This window comes from Lissotriton helveticus, chromosome 5_1 (assembly GCF_964261635.1).
Source record: "Lissotriton helveticus chromosome 5_1, aLisHel1.1, whole genome shotgun sequence".
NCBI lineage: Eukaryota > Metazoa > Chordata > Amphibia > Caudata > Salamandridae > Lissotriton > Lissotriton helveticus.
Window position 1 is genome coordinate 1,210,890,851 of NC_136065.1, and position 26,009 is coordinate 1,210,916,859.

The 26,009-nt window shown below is 43.3% G+C and overlaps 1 protein-coding gene across 3 annotated transcripts in view; it reads left to right on the forward strand.

Moving 5' to 3' along the window:
* Window positions 1-26,009, forward strand: part of GRK5 (G protein-coupled receptor kinase 5) — a 648,325-nt gene that overhangs the window by 309,777 nt on the left and 312,539 nt on the right. For all 3 annotated transcript variants that reach the window (XM_078643914.1, XM_078643917.1, XM_078643915.1), the window contains exon 3: window positions 15,605-15,717. In XM_078643914.1, coding sequence (XP_078500040.1) covers window positions 15,605-15,717 — 113 coding nt within the window. The remainder of the gene's footprint in view (window positions 1-15,604; window positions 15,718-26,009) is intronic.

Here is a 26,009-nt window from a genome sequence, read left to right on the forward strand (position 1 = left end):
AATTCTACTACTGGCCAGGAAATCTTGCAGTTGTGAAGGACTGGAAATATACTAGACTCCGCTCATAGGCTAGAACTTGAGCTGTTTCCCAGCAAGGGTCCCCCTACAAGCTCAATAAACCTTCCCGCACCCACGATAGCAACACTGACTGCATGGCAAGAGGCCCTGAAAACTATTTGATGGCATGATAAATCTACACAAGAGAACTTTTGATTCGGCACTTGTCTCCCCTCTGTAGCCTAGGCTCTTGAATGCAAAGGGTGGGACACCATTGACATCTCAAAACTGGGAGACGTGTGGAAGGGAGCCTGTATGAAATCCTATGTCGAACTACCGGACAAATTCCTCCTGCATACATCGCAATTCTCCTGCTTCCTCCAACCAATGCATAGATTATACACTCTCAGATACCGACGTAAAGCTTATCCAGGCTCTACCATTCACTGATTGCAAATGTCCCAGACCCAGTGATTCCCCTGCATACAGCTTGGGAGTTGGATTTCGGAAAGTTGGATGATGATGATGATGATGAGTGGAGGGAAGCCAAAGTACACTGGTGATATCTGCTCAGGTTAGGCTTGTTTGGGTTCCTTATTTACACTGGATATATGACACCCATGCCCAGTTGTACATCTGCATTTTACACATCCACCTACCTGCACCAGATGTCGATCCTCTGTTGGAACATTACTCCACATGATCTGGGAGCGCCCTGACATACAACCATACTAGAAGATAATTCAAGAAGCAGTGACCAAGACCTTGGGAGACCCAGTTGACCTCTCACCTCAGCTAGCCATATTAGGGCTTATGGAAGAATCAGGTGGGAATAATCATGCAAGTGGTGCCTTTATTGGTCTTGGCTCCCTAATAGGTAAGATGGTGGTCAGCACAGCATTCCCAGCACTCTGCAAGAGTGGAAGTTGGGTATGGACCACTGTTGTACACTTGAAAACGTGATTTATAAGGCCAGAGGATGTGCCTGCAAGCACAACACGATTTGGACATATACATCACAGCTGTAATACATTTCTGACTCCTGTTGTTTTTGACTGCCTCCTTTGGGAAACTACAAAACACTCTTGACACAGTTTGGGACGAGTCATATTACACAGTAAGGTCTATAGGGATGTATGAGTGTATTGTTTTACCTGTATATATATCCCAAAGTCTCAACTGGTTACCTCGCTGACTTTTGATCGGGATTCAATGTAATATCCTGTGCCACTAATGTAATCTAGTTTTTGGTTATGTTTATGCAGCAAACTAATACAAATGTTTGGGAACAAAAATACCTGACTCCAAAACAGTTGCAGTGAAGTCAGGACTTATTTGTTTTAAATTAAAATCCAACTACATTCCTTTGCAACGAAGTCTGTACGCACAATCCACAAAACAAAATCTAAAATTAATGGAATGCTTCTCCGAGGACACAAAGAGAATAGTTCTAATAGTTAAGAAGACAGGGCTTACATTTGTATATTACCTTGTCTACTCGCTATCACTTGGCTACCTCCAGTAGGCTTTGAATAGAAATGGGTCGCCCCGGGTGGGGTAAGAAGCTTAGAGACAAATTACAATCTTGTCCGTCTACAAGGTCTTGCCTTTCAGGACAGAAGACCCAACAAAAGTAGTTTTCTGTTTACCCCCACATAAGGCAACCTACGTAGCAGACATGCATGGTTAAGTGTGTCCAAGACCACTAAGCATTCCAGCAGGGTGAGAGAGAAAAATTGTTAACATCAGTGCATAGAAGGATATTATTACCCACATATAGTACAGTTCCAGCCTATGGTTTGCACAGTGGCTTAACAGCGCAAAATTGAAAAAGACTGACTTTGACATCTTGAGTGTTGGGAGTAGCAAAGCTTTCAAAACTTTCCCCTAAATTGGTGAGTGCGATAGGTTCGAAGGTTATAATTATTACATAGCACCAGACCCCAGTGATGACAAGAAAGGAGTGGCAGCCTGTGTAGGTAAAATAAATAGACAGGGTGAAACTGAGATAGTCTGTAATGAATGTAGGAGCATGCGCCACAGATTTCCATGCTATGAGATATAAAGGATGTTGAACCCAACTTATCAATCGAAAACGCACAGACTGGAGATTGTGCTGAGTCGGGTGCTCATGGATGATACTGTTACACTGTGCAGGAGCTAGATGTACTGCTCTACTGCTCCTCTGTCAATAATCCGACTAGTAAAAGTTGAGTAGTTGCTGTTTACCTAATTTCATTTATGTAGCAGATAGTTGTCTTTACGTTTTCAGGAGATTAATAGATCTTAAATGGCAGCAGTGGAATGGATCTAGCCAGTGACAATGCCTTCTGAGAGCATATTTTGATGAAGAGGGAAGCTGCAGTGTACCATGGTGGTGCTGATATAGTGGTCTTATGAAAAGTATAAGGTGGAGGAAGTTTGAGGCAGAATTTAGGAATGTAAGGAAACAGCCTACAATTTGTTCATGGCTTTGTTCTATATTATCTGGAATTTTCAGTTTTTTAGAAAATATCCATGCCCTTTACATCTCTCTTCAATGTGCAAAGGAAAGCAGTTGTCAAGCATAGGACAACCCTTGCACCAGGCATCTGTGATCTCAACATTCCATAAAATATACATGTTCTTAATCCTCAAGTCTTTGCTGACTCCCACATCTGTACCAGATCCCACCTTTGTTGGTATATTTTAAGTGGCTTCAAATTCATCCACCAACTCCAGCTTATACAGTAGTGGTGACATCCCCATCTTCACACATAAATCCCCTTTCATTCTCCATTCTCTCCTCCCACCACTGTCTTCATTTAGATGTTCAAAGAGCTTGTAGCCCTTTGTCACCTTCACACACCTTCACTTCGCCTGATGGCTAGGTCAACATCGTAATTGATGATTTCTTCATTCTCCCTTCAACATTATCAAAATTTTCATCAGCTGTGGCACATTCCCTTCCAAAATAAACCTTGCCAAATGATCTACTACTTAACAAACACCATCCAGATCTTAATGAATAGCTCCCCCTCTTCCTCTCAGCAAGGCCCTAGAAAGAGATGTGATGCTCCAACTAGAAGGGCTCATTGAGCACCACAGTTTTTCTTTGCGTAATGATCCAAATACTGCTATTATATTATCTTCCATTTCTGGTTGACCATACACTAAAAATCTTTTGCAAGGCTGTGCCTGGACTCTTCGATCTCTCAGCAGCCTTCCACTTGTCAATCACCAATTGTTGGCCTCTCTGATCTCATGTGTCTTAATACAAACTGCCCATAGTTTGTCCAACTCCTTTCTTGCCAACCAATAATAATAATATATCTGGATGGACTCTTCCAAGTCACCCACTTGTCCTCAACGACATTGTTAATTTTCATTCTTATTATGTTGCTATAAATGGAAATCCAACTTTAAGTAAAATAATAGTCCCTCATACACTTCTCAGTTTACTTCTTTTTTTAAACACATAATAATTAGTTTTTGAAATTGCATCAGAACACACACATGCAAAACATAAATATAGGTGTACAGCCTATCCAAAGTTGTCAACAATTAAACAATAGTACATATAGACAGTTTACCCTAACACTTTGGAAAGCATCATTGATATCTTAAACCATAGACAACTTCAGCAGTTCACTGTAAAGGGCTGCATAACAGGAGGAAAGAAAAGGCAGGAAGAAGAAAAAGAAAAGAGGTAGGTGGAGAAAAAAGGAGAAGAGATGGCGTATCTGTAAAACAGAAAGCAGTGTAAAATCATTCCATAGACACTAAAGGATAACTCCTGTTTAGTCTAAACAACGTTACAACAAATGTATGCCTTATGCCTTTAGGTGGGCGTGATTAAGCATTTGTTACCTGGATAGGCATATTGATCCAACAGCATATTAAAAACATGTTGAACACTGCATGTTCTATATTTACCTCTGTATGGCCTTCGATTTCATCCATATGTGTAATTTTTACCCCTACACTTACCTTAAATGCAATGTAATGGTATGCGTTGTAAAGGTATAATGCGATATAATGGAATTCGTTGTAGGTCTAGTTTTATGCGCTGTAAATTTATGCGTTGTAAGGATGTTGCGATGTAAAAACTGCGTTGTAAAGGCATGCATTGTAAATGTATGTGTTGTAACGTCATATATTCGTCATAATTAGCAGTAATGTACATGAGCATCCCAGTTTTTCTAGACGTCCTCAGGGAGGTGTGTGGAGTAAGGGGACACACTTTCCTATGAAGAACCGTGGTAGTTGCGTATTCTCTTGTCCGTTCCCTTGGTCCTAGGCATAAGACTCCTTAAAACTGTGTCAATTAAGTGACTTTTATGGTGGGTGGAAGAGAGCTTGCTTAAACTGCCATGATAACGAGGTTCTTTGTAACTCGCATATTTTTCTTTCCAGTGTGATAGCAGATTTTAATTTGCTTTGGTGACTTAGTTGACCTGTTCCTCTCGAATCAGACTTATTTGGCAGTAATGTTACCTAATCTTTTAGGTGTTGAAAGAGACATGAAGTGTCATCTTGATAAGACTAAAGATGTCAAAACATCTTAGTAAATTGTGGCTTCATTTACTCTGGTGAATTATCCCCAAAATTATCTATAGCTAGATGATCAGTATGCTACATTCATGCTAGAAGCAGAAGTGGCTGTTTGATTTTTGACAACAAAGAAGGCTTGTTCCATTAGAATCAAAGAAGCATTTGCTTCTCTTGTGAGAAATGTTCCTTTCTCAGAGGTTTGCAAGGTAGCTGCCTCTAGTCAGTCCTCACGGTTACAGTACCATAGCACACTAACATTGACTCCAAAGTTAACATCTTAGTGGGCTACGACTTTCTATCAACATGCTTGCTTGAAAATATTCTTAAAGGTAAGTCCTATCTTCCTGTTCTACTCCGTTCCGGAGTAGGAGATGAGATTGCTATTCAGTTTTGATGGTTATCAATATCAAAGAAGATTCCATTATGGAAAAGGAAACCTTTCCCACTTTACAATACTAAATCTCCATCATGGGTATCCTGATAAAACTCCACACTAAAACGGGAGTATAGTTGGAAATTAATTTAATTTACTCTTAAATTCCGGTTTAATGCTGAGCGTTTTGAGTCCGTTGCTGCGCTTGGATTATAAAAGGGCGTTGTCGGTTCACAGCCTTCTCCGTTTTTTTTCTTTTTTCTTTTTTAGTGAACAGTCTAGATTTGTCAGCCTAATGTAGACTGTAGTGTAAAACTGTGGTTTTATTTAACTTATCTCTTTACAAAAGCTAGATAATGTTTTTTCCTCCAGTAATGTTTTTCTAAGATCATTTAATAAAATTATTTTATCGGCTGAAATGTGTACCGAGATACTTATCACAGTTGGAGATATTCTAATGTATATGTATTTGAAAAAGTAACCTTAAGTAAGAATACAAGTTACTAGCGAATCGTTTTTTCTGTATCTCAGTTCAGCTCCCTTTCCATTAAGATACAATGTGAACCTTTTGATCCGCGCATTGTCTATACCGACTCCTCCTTTCCATGGTAACGCCAGGTGTTATGAATGCAACACCGGATCTAGTGTGCACTTTATGAAACAATACCCGTGTTTTTCCGAGTCTTTTGCTGTGGGGTAGTTGGACATGAATTTAGTGCTTAAAGGTGTAGAATCTGGTCGGATCGCATTCCTCACTGGCGTGAGGTGATGGAGTGTGTTTTTTTAGGCTAATTTTAGCTCGCTCCTGGATCACGGAAGAAACAGTTGTTCCCCATTGTTATCTTTAGTTCACCTGTAGGTCAGCTGCTGTGTGCGGAATATTTATGCTTTCTTCCTCCCGTTCCTTGAGGGGCGAGAGAGGCGAACCTTACATGCAGGGCTGTTAAACTGTAAAATTATTTAAAGTTGATGTCGTGGGCGTCATTTATCTTGCAATCCAGTTGCTGCTTAGTGTAGCGAGCCCCAATAGTGACCTGCTGCCGGGTATTAAGGGAACATTTCATAAACTCCTTGTGTGTGTCCTTCTGGCAAAGGCTACTTACTTCTGTCTCGTTGGCCAGACATCCTACCAAGGAGCCTCCAGTAACCTACTCATTCCTGGAACATCTCAAGCTATTAAGTAGGTGCCTTCCAGTGACAAACTGCACGCCCTGTGATATACCTACTCCTTATTTTCTTGCGGTGAAAGGGATCTTGATTGTCCTGAGGAATCTCTCTTTTCTGCAATGGGTTTTATGTTCTTTTAATGTGCCCCATCTTAAAGGTGTGGTGCTCACTTCTGAGTTGGGGTATCCTCCCACCCAGTGGCGTAGCATTGGCCACAGGGGCGGTTGCCCCAGGTGCAAAATTGGGGGCACCAATTGCGCCGCGCAGTGTTTGCCTGGCCCTGGGCGCTGGCAACCCACGCTACGCCGCTGCTCCCACCTGCCTCACTCGGGACAATGGTTGGTTGATAGCCAGCTCCTGCTTTACAGAAGAGTAAAGCGCTGTTCGTATTAGTCCTTTGAGAAGAAATGCTGCCCGCATTCTGCAAACTTCATTGTATTAGTATCTCAAACAAAGTAATTTCTTTCCCTGCACTTCAAACCCTAAAAGACGAAGTGCAGGCAGAGCTTTAAATGGAACGGAAGGCCATGCTGCTTGAATGGCATTGGGCTCTGTTCTTTCAGCTCCTTACAAAACTACAAGGCACTTTGCCCTTTTAAAGCTGAACGTAGACCAGTGATGGGTTTCTCAGTCTCATTTCTGTTTCTGCAAAGTGACTTGAGGTGAGTGAGTTGGTGCTCCATAATGTGGACGTTTCAGGAAAGTACTGCGTTTGGCCCTGTTGGTTAGGGATCCTCCACCGCGCTCATTTTTAAAGGCTGCGCCACAAATATTCTTCTTTATTATTGGTGACTGCTTGGCATTACTATGTGTACAGAAACGTACGTTTTTGGATCTCAGACTTCCCCTGCCTTTTTAGCCGCTAAGGGTACTTATTTCATCTGCCATGATAGAGCCTATACATGGTTGCCCCCTGACTTCTCGGGCTCATGTTTTGTTTCATTCCTATTACCTCCCACCTACACAGCAGCGGCGGATTACCATCGGACAAGGGTAGTTAGAGGTGTTTTGAGTAAAGAAGACACTGCAGGTCAAGAATTTGGTGACTTTGCAATGGGTGTTCTGCCGTTCTGGGGAGCCATGGTTAACAGCAGAAACATAAGGCAATTGACAAGGGTAGTTGAATCCACCGTGATTGAAACTGCTGGTGCCCTTAGTAACCTGACTGCTGAGCTCCAGTCGGATCGACTGATGACCCTTCAGAACCGGGTCGCTTTGGATGTAATACTTGCGGACCGAGGTGGAGTATGCAAATTGATCCAGTCCAGTTGTTGCATTTTTATTCCAGATAATGCTCCAACAGTATACGGGGCCATCTCCAAACTACATAAGATTTCCGAATCTATTCATGTGGATAAAGGAGATTGGTCATTAATGGGATGGTTCTGGGGACTGATATCTGCCTGGGGATGGAGAACTCTGATGGTCGTTGGGATGGTCTTAGCCATTCTTTTTCTGTTCTGTCTATGCATACAGTGTGCTCCTGCGATATGTGGCCTCTGTGCTACATCATGTGTAAAGAAGCCTGCGTCAAGACATGAGCTCAGCACTAGAATGATGTTGCAGCAACATCTCAATGACTTTAGGAATATAGATCTGGACTCAGATTAACATGAGGATAGATTAATTGCCTATGTAAGGGCAAAGGAGGGTCTGTGGTTCTGAAAAATCTGGATTCATATTATAGTACTGGACTCGAGAATAAAAACTTCGTCGAAATAGGACGAATTTGGTATCAAAAGACCGAGAATGACGAGTACGTCAAGTACATGTATTTTCGGCATATTCGAGTGACGATTTCACCTCAAAATCGTCATTTACCTTCTAAAACCCTTAGTTGCATGTTGCCCTCTACATAGGCCTTAATCCAGTCGAATTTGATTCCACAAGGACACATACTCCTTAATCGACTTCTCTCTGACCCCAGTACAAGTTAGAACCATTGCCCCAGGCCGAGCTCGTTAGGTCAGTTCCCTCCCAGTGGCCGAGCAAGATAGCATCTAGGCCCAACCAGCCATAAAACCATTTCAGCGCGCACACCTGCCATATCTCGCTCACATCTTTTCTCCACTCCTTCTCTTCACTTGCTTTATGATGGGGAGGTGACCACTTTTATTAGGGGTCCAGTGATATCTGATGAAATGTTGGGCCTTGCCGGATGATTTGTTATGGGCAGCACGACGTGAAATATGTACATGTCATCATGACTCTACTTTTCTTTTGTAATCAGTAACCATAAATGAAATACCACGAATCCAAGGAATGTATTGCTCAAGGCTGAATATTGGGTATAAGAAAAGAAGCCTGACTTTGTGAAAGTGTGCAGTCTCCTGAATATACTTGTATCGTACTTCTAGGACCCTGTCACCTTGGTTGCAGCCAATAAACGAATCTTTGACTTCACCTGAAAGACTCTGAAGTTTCTGTCGGTCTGACTCAGGAGAACCCGAGGTCTCTGGTGTGTTGATCCCCTGGCACCGCTGGGTTACCGGTTCTGTACCGGTTCTTAAAACCCAGTACCTCAACTAGAGGCGGTTATGTCCTGCTGGTAATAGTTACAGCACAGAAATAGGAGTTACATTGCTAATTCTGCGGAACAGTATTGCTGCTCCTTTGGTGACCCTTTTTCTGCATAGCTCACTCTCTTTAATTTCAAACTTCTACACAGCCTTTTGGAGCAGTTTGCCTAGCCTGAACAGTGCCTAGTGGAGTCATAGGAATCGCAAACACTACTGCGTCTTGGATTGTGCATTTGGAACATTGACCGTCCTTGGGGTCGTTGGAGGTTGCTGATGTGTTGTCAGCTTGACATGTGCAGCTGTTGCCCAAACTTCCTCAAGCTTTACTCATCATCCACCAAATAGTATTTCTTGGACACATTGTGCATGAAAGCTATTAGTAATGGCAACTGATTGCCTTAATAGATTTCCTACTGAATCAGAACCAAAGGTTTATGTGTGTGACTCGACCCACGTTTGCTGAGTACCAGAAGTATCCCTTGCTCTGTCAATTCTCATAAGCCATTCCTAAGGGTTGTCTGCACGTTCAGTCTTGTATCCCTGTCCTTTGCTGTCCTACCACTATTAAACTAGCTACATTGGCAGGCAGTGCAGAGTAAAGTGTTAAAGCCCAAAGTAGCTTGGGCACATTGGCATATCTCAGCTCAAGCCTTTGTTTTAGGATGGGATTGCTAGAGAAGGAAATACCCTCTGTCAAAGGGCTACAGCAGTTGGGGCCAAGGGAGCAGTCTCCCTGCAAAGAAAGGAGAGGCACGTTCACAGCAGTAATCATGCATGGGAACAGTACACTGCTTCGCTACCTGGCATCCTCCATGTGCTGGTTTGTGAAGGCTGTGGCACTACAGCAATTCCCTGAGCATCCCATCTCTTCTGGATTGCAGAGCTCGACTTCGGATTACACGAGGCAGCAGTGCATGCATGATGTGACTTCAGCAGTCCTGCTTCTGTGTCTTGTCTGCTTTAATGTGGCAGTTGTTACACCAATCCTCATGTCCTTTCACTTTGTGTTTCTCCCTCCTTGGTTCCTATGGGATATTTAGCTGTTTTGCCTTGCTTCTTCTTAACTGGTTTCTGGGAGTTCTTCGTGCACCCTTTCTACCCGAACATTTTACACTGGCTCTGCTGAAGGTACTAGGTTTCTAGCTGACCAAGAAGCTGTGCCCAGACCTAGCAGGTCCATTTCACCAAGACTAAGGCCACACATAGGTTTAGTGTATTCTCTCTCTCCACCCCCACCTTCCACCCACTCCCCTACCCACCTGTTCTGTATTAAGTTACAGATAATGGAGGTGTGCGGATTAGTGGTGAGGATTGCTCCCTTTCCAGTATCCTCCAGGCTATGTCAATGTGCCATTTCTAAAAAAAAAAAAAAAAAAAAGTGTAGGTGAAATGTTTGATACATGGGTTTCTTTATGTTTTTGCGTTGTGTGCACATTGCTTTGAAACTTGCAAGGTTGTGTTACACATTTTACAAAAAATATAGGCGATAGAACAAGAGCAAATGAAATCTCAAAAAACACCTTTCCTTGCGATAGGTTGAATTTTGAAAATGTTCACAGCTAAAAGTTATGGAAACTAGTTTTAAGAGTCCACTGCAACACGCCTGTAATCACCCTTTCTGCTTTGTGGGCCTGGCCCGTCAAGGTTGCTTTCTTCTCATAGATTTTGAGGTGGTCAGCATTTGATTCTCAGAGAGATGCGATTGTTGATGAAGAGTGAATCTGTCACCTCCCTCTGTAATTTGGTCAGTCTGTTGGGGGTCTTCCTGCTAACCCTCTCAGGCCGTTGCAGGGAAGTCAAGAGGCTACTGCTAGACTGATCAGAATTCAGCACAAAACCTTTTTAGTCTCTGGTGACTGACTGGAGAGGGAAGAAGGCTGCTGAGACTCAAAGTTGTGGGGAGACCAGTGCCGAGCTCTTGTGTACTTTGATGGCTGATGGAATATTCAGGTTGAAGACGCCGAGGACAGGGATTTTGTGACCAATAATTGGCAACCCAATGGAAATTGACATGTAAGTCCTACAGAGAGAGACCCATAAGTGTTGGGCCTAAAAATGAGGGCACTCCCTTGACATATGTGGTCCGCTGCAAATGATTCACTTGCCCTTTCTTTATGGAGCCCTGCGATGGGTTATTTATCTTGAGTGATGGTGACTCGTAGGTCCTTTGGAGAAATTGAATGAAATAATCCTTGGAACGAGGCCTGGACACATTTTGGCATATTCTTATTTCCTGGCATTCCCAAGTTGGTTGCTTGGACCCTGAGACTAGCCTCAGTATATTCTGTGAAAAGGGGCGTGTGAGCCCTGCAATGAGATTTTCGCTTGGGAATCTCCTGCACTGTCTGTTACTGCTGCCACGGCGTGACAAAAGTACGTTGATTCTGGTTATTTTTTTTAGATAAGATCCTGCTGAGATCATAACGGACGATGTTAAACACATTTGTATATAGTGCTGGTGCAAATTAAGGCAGCAGAACTATTTGAGTATTTCCCCATTCAGAGGGCTACCCTATTCAAGTGTGACTGAGGTAGACGTGTCAGATTGGGTCAGGCGGGGTGGCAACAAAAGATGATGATGCCTCACTCACAAAAGCTGCCCTAAAAGTATGCTCACAGGATCTACAGAGGGAGTGAAAGACCGACATGAATGAGGAAAAGGAAAACGTCAGACAGTCTTGCAGGTATTGTATCTACGCTATCTTGTCTGCCTCATGTAGTGCATCCAGGATCCAAACTGTTGAGTAGTACATTGAAACACTACACTCAGGTGCGAGGACATGAAACAAAGATTTCACAGGGACACTATTCAGATTTATAATGTTACAGAGAGGGCAGCAGGCACAGGCATAATGTTCTGTGTTTCAATGATTATAGCTCTAATTCTTCAATTGGACGAGGATGAACAGTGTGTACAGAAAGGGCTCTGATGATGTGTCTAAAAAGAAGAGATGGTAAAGAGGGAAAAAGGGATACATTACCCAAGATTATGTCTTTCCAGCATAAGAAACTGATTATAAGAGAAGCGAGAAAGGCCTCACCACTTCTCTTCTGAATGGACAGGATCATCATGCTGCAGCGTTTGTCTCAAAGCTCCTTAACGAAGAGAAAAGTAATTAAGCTTGTAGTCAATGCCCTCAGTAAAACGGTAACCAGATTTAGATAGTTGGTCTCCGTGGTCTTGTTTTTTAACTTAAGCAGGTCACTCCTTACATGGCAAAAGGTTGAGGAAGGTCTGATGATTGAATAGTCTCAGACTCATCACATGCAGATTCATCATTATTCATACAAACTATCAGGCGGTGATAACCGGTCTTGAAAGAAAGGATGGTCCAAATTGAGAATTTTTAAATAAAATACCATGTGGATTTTGATAATTTGCGTTCATTTGTGTGGTGAAGGGGAAGGAGTGGGAAATGTATACTTGATTGAAACTGTAACTAGGGGGAATAGAGGGTGAGGATTAAAGGTGTAGGAGTCATTTGTAGAGGATGTTAAGATAGTGGGGATTTTGCAGGTTCTTATCCTACCTCTGGTTTTGTAGCTTCAATTTAGAAAGCCGGAGTGAGTAGGATTTCATATTTTCAAGCGGTTGGTGAGGGAATTAATACCTGGATCCTCTGGGACATAGCTGAAGGAATGATGGCCATGTACTTTGTCGGCTGAGGAATGAGGCCATTAGATAGTGCTAAATATGGAATGTTTTGAAGGTTTTTCATGGATCATTTATGGCCTGGGACGGAAGTTTGCCATGAAAATTCAGATCGTAGCAAGGGAAAGGTGTAGCTGCATTGTTTTTTCTGGACTGTACATTGTCCTACAGAGGTGGAACACAGTTTCCTCTATTTAGCATATTACTATTAATTCTTATTATAAACTGTTGGGGAGGAAGGGTATATTTGGATAGGGTGGTATTCAGAGGTGCTTGGTGCCTAGGTACATGTGTAGGGATGTGCAACATAATCGTATATATGTTCATTTTAATGTTAAGTATAACAGATTCAACTCTGCTGCCATGGGATATTTTGCTGTTTTACCTTTCTTCCTCTTAACTGGTTTCTGGGAGTTCTTCGTCTGTGCTTCCTACCAACAAAATATACACTGGCTCTGCTGCAGCTCATAGGTTTTTAGCTGACCAAGAAGCTGTGCCCAGACCCTAGCAGCTAAATTCCACCAAGACTGAGATCCCACAGAGGTTTCAGTGTATTCTCTCTTCACCTGCCCCCCCACCCTTCCCAGAGGACTGATCTACCTGTTCTGTATTGAGATACAGAGACAGGAGGTGTGGGGATTAGTGGTGATGGTTGTTGCCATTCCAAAGAGCCCACTATCCTCCTGGCTATGTTAATCTGCCATTTCTCAAAAAACATACCTCAAGCACTCACTGATTTTGACTCCCGAAATATGGAATAATCTTCTTCCTTAATTTGAACCATATCCTTCCTTGCGAGTTCGTCAAGGGTTTTAAGACCGGTCTTGATTGTCCATTTTCATTTTAGTTGTTTGTTATATTAATTTTTTTGTTATTTTACCTTTTGTAGGTGAAAAGTTATTAGATAATTACATGAGTTTCTTGATGTTTTTGTGCTGTCTGAACACTACTTTTGAAGCTTACAAGGTTGTTTTACTCATTTAAAACAAAATATAGGTGATACAACAAGTGCACATGAAATCTCAATAAAACCTTAACTTGCGATAGGTTGAATTTTGAAAATGTTCATTGCTAAAAGTTATGGAAACTAGTTTTAAGAGCCCAAAGTAACACGTCTGTAATCACCCTTTCTGCAAAGCGATCTGATTCTGTCTTTCATTGGACAGTGTTAATAAATGTGTGCTTAGTTACATTAATGTTTTGCATTAATAACGAAAACACTGCACTGTAGAAAAACGTATTTCCTTAGCTTGGCTAAAGTAGGCTCAATTTAGGCCTGACTTCATCTTGAATCTCAAAAGAAGCCATGTTTTGGTTTCATTTCTCCTCCCATCGCCTGTAGCAAAATGTGCACTAATGAAATGCTTTGTGTTGACATGCTGTTCTCGTTGAACTCCGGAGAAATCTTTCCTTCCAAATGCAACTGTTCAAGGACTTTCCTATCTCTATATATCAGTAGGATATGAGCCTACTGTTGTTTTTTGTGTAACTCGACGTGTACTGTCACATCGATGACAATAGGTCCAGAGAGGTCTAATTTTTTTTTTTTTTTAGGGGGATGGTTCTTAGTATTGTTGCATTTAATTCTGTATTATGATTGATTGAGCTTTGCAACAGTTTGTTTATTTTATGCTGACTACGTGGTTTCAACTTTGCCTTTTTCTCATTAAAAAGGCTCACTGTGGAAGCGAGCCACTGAGTTGCTTTCTCGGAGAGACTAGACCCAGGTCAGTCCGTCTCATGCAAATGACCTATATTAATTCTGATAATTTTGGTATGGTAATTCCCTACAAGCGTTTTAGCTGATTTTGCTACTAACTATATTTTGCCTTCTGTAATGCACTTGACATTTTAATAAACCTTCATGGTTTCTAACTTTTATGTTGACTGAAGAAGGCTTATTTAATTGATTATGCTGTTTGCTTTATTGACAAATTGGACTTTGTTAGGGGCAAATTACCTTATACGTTCTTGAGGCTAAAACTGCCCCATCCTGTGAAGGCACGCAATTTTATTTCCTATCAGATTATCAAAGATAGTGTGCACTTGGCTGCATTGCAAGAAACACCCTTCATGGTCAGAACATGAATAGAAACATGAATAGATTATTTCCACGACTATATCACACTTCCCAACGCCAAATTTAAAATGTGGAGTTGCCTTATTGACACCTAAAAGGGTTAAGTTGACAGCACAGAACAAAGTGGTGTATAGGCAGGGCCGATACCTGTTGGTGATTTGTGCACATAAAGAAGATCAGAATAGACTCACCTTATTATTATTATGGGACTGGTGGCGGGCTATGCTGAGGGGAAATAGTTATTGCGGGGGATTTTAACTTGGTAATGCATGTGGAACTGGACAGATCTCGGGGATGTTGTGCCAGATTTGCTTGAATATTTTGTAGGTCTGTATTTGCTTGATGTTTGGAAGAAGACACATGATATGAGAAAATGAGAAAAAATATCATTTCTCCCATGAACACAGATCATATTCTGGCAGTCAATATGTTATGATGATTAGGGGCCTTTATCAGTGGGTTGTGAACACTACCGTTGGATTGATCACAATCTCAGACCACACACCCAAGTGATAACCTGGACATTGGGGCTAGAACACCCCAGGACTGTAAATGGCTTATGGATGGATACTTACCCAACTGTCGAGCTATTTTGATCCTTAATTTCCCAAAAACTGCTTAGCATATTTACACCAAATCACAACAAGCACTATTCTTTTCTTGACCACAATCTAGCTTCCTACCAAATTTGATGCAATTCCATTCAGCGGTTTTTGTGGTAGCGCTCCCTTAAAAAGTTTGTAAAAAAATACATGGGGATTTTGTTTTGGGACCCCCTTCCCTTTTTCTCTTCCCCCACTTGATGGATCACCCCAAACTGTCCTCGAAAAAACTAGCCAAAAAAAAGAATAATTTTGGAAAGTAGTTTGATAATTCTTCAAACAGTGCCAAAGTTATTGGCGAACCAAAAAAGTCATTTCCTATGGAAACACAGACCTAAGTATAACTAACATGATTGTGAAAATTCCACAGCTCACGTCCGATTTGTTTTCTATTTAGTAACTGTTATCGCTTTGTTTTTCTCTTCAATTATTTTAAGACACTGCAGTATATGTCAGCATAGAAGTCGTTGGATACATTAAATAGGGATCTATTTTTACATATAATTGTGAAGCAATGTGTATTTTGGGATAGACATTGATTGAAATGTACCGAAAGTCACATCGATGTTTCAGAGAAAATACAAATATCAGAATTGTGATCATCATTCTGCCTCTGTTGCTTTTTGCTAAAATTTCAATGTTTGTGCTCACCGTTCCCTGTCTGCCCTTTTGCATTTGCAGAGAGAAACTACTACAATTTATGTGATAAGCAGCCGATCGGAAGACTTCTCTTCCGCCTGTTCTGTGAGACAAGGCCAGAGTTTGAGTGTTGCATTAATTTCCTCGATGCTGTGGTAAGTTAAAAGGATATCAAGTTATACATGTCTGCTGAAGCCGACCAGACCCATCGTGGCTGTCCATTTTCCTGTCTGTTATAAAACCAGACTTACTGCCTAGCTTATACTTTGCCTTTCAGTCATTTTATTTAATGTGTGATTGTTTTTTGCCCAACCCCTTGTATCTGAAGGCCATTCCAACTTCCCTCTGGGCTTAGAAAAGCATTATCCTGATCCCTGTATCTCTCTGTACTAGTAATTTCGTTAACCCATGTTCCAGAGAAGGATTGCCCTACTTTGGTGCACGGAAACATGATGCTTGAAAGATTTGCGGATATCCACGTTAGGTTTGTTTACATACTATGAATCTAAATGCCAATAATTAATTAAGTCTGTGGTTATCCTGAAAATGTACCTGGCTCTGACCTTATTGGACCAGTTTCAACTTGATTGCTGAAGTTTATGCAGTTTTAAGGCTGATGTGAAGGCGGCAGGAAGCAGAGCAGCTGTCCATAGATGGTTGATGGGTGCATTCCCCTCCTGGAGAGGGCACTCCGAGAGATGAGGGCATCCTTTCCCATAATTGCGCCTGGCACTAACAAGGCCAGAGGAGGGTGGGGGCGAGCGTGGCGGGCTCCACTTCTTGATGATTACATTTCTCGTTTAGTCATTTCAGCATGCCTTTATGCCCGTTTGTGCATTTACGTGACCACGGGAAGTACACTATTTTTGTTGACTGGCCTCTTTTTTTCATTTTGTATGAATTAACTGATTTATCTAAAACTATATTATCTGGCATTGTTGTTTATCTGAGAACAGATTTTTGCATCCACTTAGCGATTGTCTTGAAATTTGAGTATTTAGTTTGCAACTGGAAAGTTTCCAACTCACTAAGCGTGTTGTCTCTTGTTTATAGATGCCTTTTATATGTGGTGGTGGTTTATAAATATCGAGGAACGAGTGGGGGCAGAGAGTTTTTTTACATGCTTTTTTTTCTTATCTTACGATGGACTCTGTGTTCAAAGTACTTCGTCCAGAGGTCGCCTGGAGTTTCTTGTCTCCATTTTGTGTATTTTGATTAACCCTGGGCGTAGTTTGCGTAGTAGCACTACGCGTAGCTACGCGAAGTGCACTCCGCACTACACACGCTACGCGAACTGCGTAGTGCGGTAGGGAAATGCTGTTCGCAATGATTGCACTGTGCCGAATGCTTGTCCGCACTGTGCAATCATTTAGAACATCATCATGCACAGTGCAAGCGGTCGTTTTCTGCCGCTCGAGTAGATTTGTACTCGAGCAGCAGCTTTCTCAAAGCGGACTGGTAGTTTCTCATGGCGAGTGGTCGCGAGCATACGCGACCGCTCGCAATGAGAAACCTGACCTCCCCGAGTTGGGAATCTCGCCGGCTGGTTTATTTTCCAGGCTCGCGATCGGCAACTTGATGTTGCCGATCCCGAACGAGGAAAAAGTCTCACCGGGATGTTGATTTTGCTTGCTTGTGGTCGCCAGCTTGACGTTGAGGACCGCGAGCGAGCAAAAAATGCCTGCTATGCTACACGTTTTTGCACTGTGCAACGTGCGATTCGCGTAGCGCGTACTTGTGCAAACTACACACACTCTGCGAGCGTAGCGTAGTTTTCCACCCAGGGTTAATTTTGATGGATCGCTGATCTTCCATGCACATGTACTTCCAGTGCCAGGCCACTGAAAGGCTCACCACGTGTTTTTTTCCCAAGGTTACTTCCGTTAACAGAGTACTAGCCTCTGCTATATCGGGGTTCGCTGTGTCTTTTTTAGAATGCCATGGTGACTGAGACCTTATATGATAACGATGAAGAAAGGCAGGTTGGGGGATGTAGTTAAGAGGTTTGTTATTTTTGGCAAATTGGATATCATTTCTTAATGCCCATCCTAGCTAGTTCCATTATCTTTGACATTATGCTAGACTGCCCAATGATGCACCTAATGTAACAAAATGTTCAGAGCCGTCCCTGTTTCAGTATGACTTCTTCCATAGGTTTGGATCTTTTACGGTTTCTCTGTACCTCTTTTTCTGCATGGTTACTTTGATAGGATATCTGGGTGTGGGATTTGCGATTAGCTACACTCCCTTGATATTCTTACTCTTGGCTGTGATTTCCTTGGGATTTAGATAAGAGACATTGCTCGTGTTTTTTCATTCAGTAGGGATCTTTAACTGTGCTTAATTTGAGCTGGTCGGTTCCGGTAAACGGTGCCGGCGCTTAATTGTCAACACTGACTCTTATGATAGTCTGCCACATGGTGGTGCTGTTTGTATAATTTAGAGCGTAGCACAACAACAGTTGTTTGTTAATTCAAAATATCTTGAAAATGACTAATACCTGACTCACAAGACATTCTTATTGCTGTGGGGGCCTGGAATTGCCCGAATTTCAGACTTGGAAAAGTGTGATGCATAGTAATAATAATAATAATGGGAGGGGCAAGCTGCAGTGGCCTCCTGACAAGGGCCCGGCACTTATCTTTTCTCAAATTAAACACTACCACCAACAGAATGCCTCCCCTTCAGGTCTTTGATTGTCTTGTGGTGAATAACTTGCTGACTTCCTAACCCACGACTATCTGTGAGTGTGGAACGTTGGGGAAACTTCTGGCTGTTCTCATGCTCTTCGCCAGGCAGCAGTGTTGGTAGAGATGCTTGCCATTCCGCACTGTATGCTGCAGGACAACTCCTCATATTGCCTTTCAGCATTGCCTTCCCACCTGTGAGAGACGTCAGATAGGCAAATGCTTATTGGACTGTAGCCTTGGCATTCACGACTATTTGTGTAAGTGACCGTGCACTAAAGGTTAATAAAACTGTAAAGTAGGGGATGCTCTTCTATGGTAGCGACAGCATGACGGACGCTGTGGCCTTAAAAAGTAGTGTCATCAAGGTGAGCAAAAGGCATTGTGTCTGCCTTCTAACACAAAATCTCAGTGTTATGGTACTGCCATGCCTGGATTCTGAAACTCTGGATTCCCCTTCCATTATTGTTTTTTTTTAGCAGCTGTGGGCGCTAGGACTCCCCAAGGGCAGGACACCTGCACCCACTAACCCACCTCCGGATGTAAACAGAACCAAGGTGAGCAGAGAGAGTTTTGACAAATGACTGTTTGTGATGTATGGACCCAGGATACCTCCCAGATCATTTGGTGCTCTGTCTTCTTTCTCTAAGTTTGATCTGGAGAAAGCCAACCAAGTTGTCATTTGAATCAACTTAGCAGCCACCTGAGTTTCAAAAACTCCATGCCCTTGATTGGACGATTTTCCCTTCAGTTTCTACAAAGTTGGATACATACGGCCACCCGAAGCCACTACTTTGGTTTCCCTTCGAATTATTAACCTATTTCTGCAATTGTAATGAGGATTGAGCAGTCCATTTGCAGGACCTTCTTTTGCTGAGACCCGTGAGGTAAGAACTAGACTTAGAAATACTGAGCCATTTCATAATCTATGCCCTTGAGGAACCAGAGTAGGTGGACTGCCCTGCATTGAGGTCCTATACCTGACTTTAGACCAGACAGGACGGCCATCAGATCTCTTTAGTGAATGGCTTGAAATAAAATCCAAGGATCATCTGCCCATTGTGACCCAACAAATTAAAACGTGAACAATAAGGACCTGCTTGGTCAGCAAGCTGACCTGCTGTGGCCACTTTCACGCCTACCTTTTGTTGTCCTACGTTTGGCAAATTGAACTTTTGTTTTGGTGGTGTGGGTGCATGGACATAAGAATCAGGCATTACCTTGGGAACCTCCACCCCAATTCCCCTAGTAAAGACAGAATCCTGTAGACTTCAGGGGCTCCTTGCACCAATTATGCATCGTTTCCACAAGGACGTTATGATAACCTCCCTTTTCACTTAATAGCCTTTTCAAGGGGTGACTTTCTTTGAGATAAGAGCCCCTGACAGCTGGAAGCATCAGAAAAGTTAATTTAATCCCTGCCTTTGATTCAAAATTACGTTCTTATTAATCCAATTGACAGCTATTTGACTGGAAACGTGCAGACACAGTTTCTGCAGCATCCCCTTTGATGCACATTAGAGGCGGTTTAAGTAAACAGGAGCGCAGTCTAACCCTCACTGGATGTGGCTGAAAAACACTGTGTAGCATCGGCAAGTACTGGTCATACCTTGGCCCTATAAGATACTTTGAATTTGGTGATTGCTTTGCACATCATCATTTGACTACTATTTTAACCTGTGGTGTAAATTGAGATGTGTTTCCTAAACTGTAGCTCCTGAACATTGACCTTATTGCGCTGTTATTTGATTGTATCCTGCTGTGACTGAGTTCCTAATCCTTCTCTACCCACTAGATTAGGCCTTTATTGCGTGACCTTGCTTCCCTTAGAGAATTAGGACCAAAATAGGGGTCTTTGGAACTTTTCGGCAGTGCAGTAGTATCTCAAGCTTCAGTAACAAACAAGTTATGCTCCGCTTCAGATGTTATGGGAAGACTATAGAGTGAGATATGATGATCACATTCAGTCATTTGCAGGAGCTTCTCAAGATTGCATCTGCTTTGGGAGCAGTGCACTGTTTAACCAATGTTATCAATGTACCAGGAAGGAATTGTTTCATTTATAATGAATTCACATCTATTTGTCCTGCCTGAGACCTGAACTGTTGAGTGAATTTGAATTGCTGGACAAGATTATAACTACCTGTGCTTAGAATGTTTTGTTGCATATCTTGCAGGAGCCCCCTGTCATTCATCTGATTAAACTTTTGCTCTCAAAGATTTGTCGTGCTTATTAATTTAAGGTTCGAGCATTGACAGTTCTGGTAGGTAAACATTATGGTTGGATGTGTATCATTGGATTGGAGGATTCGAGGCAGACAAATTGCGATGAGTCCAGATGGAGGAATATTCTCCTATCATTCCTACCTCGGCATGTATGCCCGCCTTGGTAAGTGGCATGTGCTTAACCCTAGTAATTCTTTGAGAGCAACTACAGGTATAGGGGGGGATGGGGACTGAAAGGTTAACCGAGGTGTAAATAGACCGCTGTCAGGTCGCCTGTGAGAGGTGAAAGGCATGCCAGGTTTTTCTCCCTTCCCTATCGCCGTGAAGTGAATGCAAAAAAGGGCAGACTGGTAATGGAAAAAAGTGTGCTCTTTCCTTCAGGGAAGGGGCGGTTCCCCTCCAGGTGTATGAGTGAGTCCACCAAAGGGTTAGGCCCTTAAGGGTATGGAAGGATATTAGAGGTGTGATTGAGAACCTTACCTTCACCCAGGTAATCTTATATGCAGAGGAGGTATACGGTGAAGTTTCTCATGTAGAGGTTGAGAGTGGAAAAGTGCATTCGTGTTAGTTCCCCTCGGTATAAGTGCAGAAATAATTTAAAAGGGGTGGTTGCCCTTCTGGTCTAGGAGTGGTGGCTTCTCCACCCAAAGTCATAGGTAAGTGTAACTGTAAAGCAGCTAGATGAGGCACAGCTCGGCACCCAGCTTCTCTTCATGGAAAGCCAATGAGCTAAATGTTGTCAAAGGTCACTATGCGTACTCTCTTGTGGTTGAAAGAATGACATGAGCTCACCAAAAAGACTTGAAATTATAATTTTCTGAGAATGGTTAGTTTGAAACTAATCACCTGCAGTATTTGTGAAGATGCATTAATGAATGAAAGAGGCCACTTTGACCAGTAGAGCGTGAGGCACTGAATGAATCATAAGAGTGTACAATTAATAAAGTCAGTTAGAGCAAGGAAAAGGAACAGGTGGGTAAGGTGTTAGCTGGTATGAAAAAAGAAGCTTTGCAGAGGCGAATAGAGAGTCGGCGTGGAAGAAAATGGGTTATGCCCCTCTTTGGTTCTTCTTCGGTTGCTGAAGGACCAGAAGAAGATGACTGTTTTTTTGAAGATTTGTTGAATGTTCACTAACCAGCAGCACCTTATGTGCCAAAAGGGTGTTGGAGAAACTCCGGGAAGAGCAAAGGTAACCATTGGCATGGTAAGTCAGATGGTCAAGAAGTGGATCTGGATTGGAAGGATTCGGCAGAGATGATTTGATTATTTTTGTATTACAAGCTAGTATTTGAACATCAGTGGCATATCATCTGTGTGTTATGGTAGCGGGACACCTAGAAGTGGATTTACACAAAAGAAGAATGCGTCAGTCATGTGTTAAATTTGAGTGAGACGAAGGTGTTAGAAAGAAATTGGTGATGTTGCGGCATTGGTTAGAGAAATTTTTGCAAAAGGGAAGAAAGTTGGAGGGATGTAGAAAGTTTGAAAAGAGAGTCAGAAAACATGCGGCATAGTCTGATGATGACATTCCAGGAATGCATTTACTTGAATGGACAGAGGAATATTCATCGAGACCAGTGCTGGGGTTTGGGGTGGTGGTGTGGGCATTCAGTACACTTTCATGAGCTTGGACCAGGTATGATTTGTGGTCATTCATTAAGGACTTTATGAGTTTGAGGTAATTCCCTGAAAAATGGTACGAAGAAGTAAAGAGGATATCAACGTTGTCTAAGTCATTAGAACAGATTTGGATTCACTGTTTTCTATTGTCGTGCCAAACGACGTGTGGGACAGTTGTAAGGTATCTGTGAAGTGGCCAGATGCAGAACCTCAGCCTATGAGTCCAAAATTTGGACCTTCTTTGGTAGTGATGGATACGTACAAAGAGGTGATGCCGTATCTGAAGGAAAGGGTGCTGCAGCAACGTGCACATTGGTCATGAATTATGCAAACAACCCAAAATAAAGATGAGAGCATACACCCTTATTATGAGAGATTGCTGAAAGTGTGTAAGCAAGTTAAAGGAATAGCGGTTGTAGTTCAGTGAGAAATGCCGGCCCTGGTGACAGCTTTTGTGATGGGGCTGTATCCTGATATGAACACTTGGGTGCAATAGTCTGTTATATATTGACAAGCTAAAACAATAGAGGAAATATTGGCATGTGTACAGTAGTGTAGTGATCATCGTGACTGAAAATGGAAGAAGGATAAGAATATGTTGATGGGAGTCAACACAGTTTTTCCAGCAGAGGCCTCCTGCACCACAGGCAATGGGGGGTGCATGTGCAAACACACCACCCAACAGACGACAGAGGGAGATACTGCGAGGCAGTGAAACTAATCTGTTTCAGATGCAGGAAGCAAAGGCACTGAAGGAATGAGTGTCTGGGTGGTATGTCCTGGCTGCAGTCTTGCAGAAAACGTTTGCCCATCCAGCTATGTTAACTGCCCCAGCCCTACCTGCTGCTCCCATTTCCCCGATTGTAGCACCAACTCCATTATATATGACGGCACTGCCCCATACTCCCTCTGCTAGGGTGCCTGCAGCTCAGCCAGTGTCTGCGCTTAACAATGATTTTGCCTATTTCGTTGCTGCAACGGGTGTCTTGATGGGCCCAGACTACGTCCAACAGGGCTATCCATGGAGCGGGGGGGAATGGGAATGTGACTTCTCCCTATTTGAATGAAACATCTGAAGATTTGTGCAATATAGTTCCGGCTGAATTCTGGGCAGTGAAGGGTGGAGAAATAGAGAAAAGATGTACGGTGCACAGCCAGTACATGTAAGGTTGGGGGATGATGCAAGATTACTACACATTCCTCAATAGAAATTGCCACCTGAAGCTCAAGCGGGAAATTAGCCAGTAAAATAAGATTTCCTTAGGCAGGTTATTAGTAGACCAATATAATAAAACCCATGCCCCCCCCCCCCCCCCCCCTTCCCCCTTTGCGCAAAGCTGATGTGGTATCTTGAAAAATGGTCCACGATTTGAGAGCAAAGAACAATATGGTGATCACCAATTTCCAGCATGTCCCCAGCCCTGGCGTGAATATGTCACAGATTACTACATTGGCAGAATGGTCCATTGTGTTACATCTCTGTTCTGCATTTTTATCAATATCATTGCATGCAGACAGTCACATTTGTTATTAAATTCCAAAATGTATTTTGATGGCATAGAATCCCACAAAGATATACTGAATCACCATCTATTTCCTCCCAAGCTATTCACAAAGACCTACAATCTTTGTATCCTGCACATGGATCTATGTTGGTTCAGTACATTGAGGAATTGTCGTTATCCTTACCTATGAAGGAGGCATGTAAATGGGGCTTTGATGAATTGGTTGGCTTGCGTGTCACAAGGTCTCTCTTGCAAAACTCCAATATCGTTAGTCTAACGAGAGAGAGAGAGAGAGAGAGAGAGAGAGAGAGAGAGAGAGAGAGATATTTCCCATTGAGTTAAAATTTTGTTAACACAATGTAAAACACAACATTTGACAGATACCCCACTTATGAAATAAACTGTTCAAGGCATATGAGCTGAAGATCATAGACTTATGCATAGATCGCCATCTGGTGTTGGGCTTGGATGTTTGCACTTTGTTTTTGTCTTGGAAGAAGTCTTTGTAGTCACAAGGTAGGTGACTCCTCCTTAGGACAATAGTGCGCATGGGCATCATCTCCAGGCTGTTTTTTTCCGCCATCGGGTTCGGATGTGATTTGCTGCGCTCCGGGTCGGTGCCGGTTTTGAACCCCCTTCAACACGCAATCCCTCTCCACTCGACGGTATTGTCTCGATTGCGTTCCCCTTTTGATGGGCATCTTTAAAAATAACCTCCTCGACCTTCATCGTCGACGCAGGCCATTGGGCCTATCTGCGCCGACCACGCCTGCAGTAATGGAAAGGACTCCTTTCAAAAAATGCCCCGGGTGTGGTGCACACACAGACTTGCACGAGGTTTGTAATCTCTGCCTCTCCCCGGAGTATGAAGACAGAAACTGTGAGGCCTGTGCATCGTTCAGGTCAAAGAAAACCATCGGTGATCGTCGGGCTCGACGTCACGAAATGTCTCGCGGAGGTGTTCTAGGCTAGTAATCACCATTACAAGTGCGCAGCGATAACACTCAATAATTGATTGTCCAGTCTGTACTTTGCTTTATAAAAGTAAAGTACATTTATTAAACACACACACTACCTAATACTATGCACCAATTTACAAATATACATAAGCTCTTGGAATTACTTTGTGACATTGCATAACATGTCCATGGTCTAGTACCAACATTCCCATGTATGCACATCATCTTACCCCCTAATGCAGTGGGTTGACACAACCTGAAGTGAGGGCCTGGCCCACGGGCACCATCCCAGTGGCGACCCACCCCTTCATCTCAACAAGCATTAAAATATGTACACCTGCCCTGGGGACACATAACCCTGACTGATCATCTCAACTGACCATACAGTAGACACCTCTACATCTTAGTGGCTAACATTCCGGGTTGTTCTTCCCCTAACGCAGTAGCAAGAATACATGTTGGGGCATCACTTTAAATGAGGTACTCATCATAGCTGATAACAGTTGTAATGCATTGCAATTAAAGCCCCTAAAAGGTATCAGAGTTGAATCACAGGATTAAGTATATACAGCCAGACACCTTAGTAGGAGTGTCTGGCAACATAACCCCACTTGGCTTATAATTTCACCTTACACAGGTACTTCACATTACACATGTGACTTTCTGCTGTTGATGCCGATGCTGAGCCCTTGAGGGGTTATTCTTTCCAAGTCCCCAGAGACTTAGGGAGGGACTTTATTCCTTCGTGCTGGGGGAGACTGCGTTGCTCCTGCAGCCCCCCTGCACCCTAGCACACACCTGGTGGTGACCCCGGTCTCCTGGGTCCACCACACGCCGAGGACTATCCACTTATCCCTTGCAGGCCGATCCAGGCAAGGCATTATTGGGCGATTCGATCCAGCCCGCGCATAATATAGCAGCGGCTACCCCGCTGTTCCGGGGAGAGCCTTACTGCACGGCTGGAGGCCCCACAGGTCGTCGTCAGGCCTCGGTGGGGGCCTGGTCCCACCCGGACCCCCAGGTGAGTGATGCAGCTCGGGGAGCCCACCCCGACTGCTCCGGCTTATGTTCGGGGGCCTGGTCCCACCTGGGCCCCTGCCACCTCATTTCCCCCTCAGGGTCCAGGTCCCACCCAGGAACCCCGCACAGCAGGCTCGCTGGGGAACCACTTGAGTAGCCCAACCACGGTGGCTCCCGCCGGCTCCCCGCTCAGTCCACACCCTCTGGTATGGCCGCGGGAGCCGGAGCGGCTATTTCGGTCTGCCCACTCCGGCAGGAAGTCACGGAGGCGATCTCCTCTGCGGGTCTTCGAGGGAGTGCGACGGCACTCCCCCTGTCTTCCGGCTGCCTCGGGGGAATGCGCCAGCACTCGCCCCGCCTCCTCCCTCCAGTCAAGGGCCATCTAAATGGGGAGCGCAACGGCACTGCCCGGCTTTGCTTAGTTTTTGCT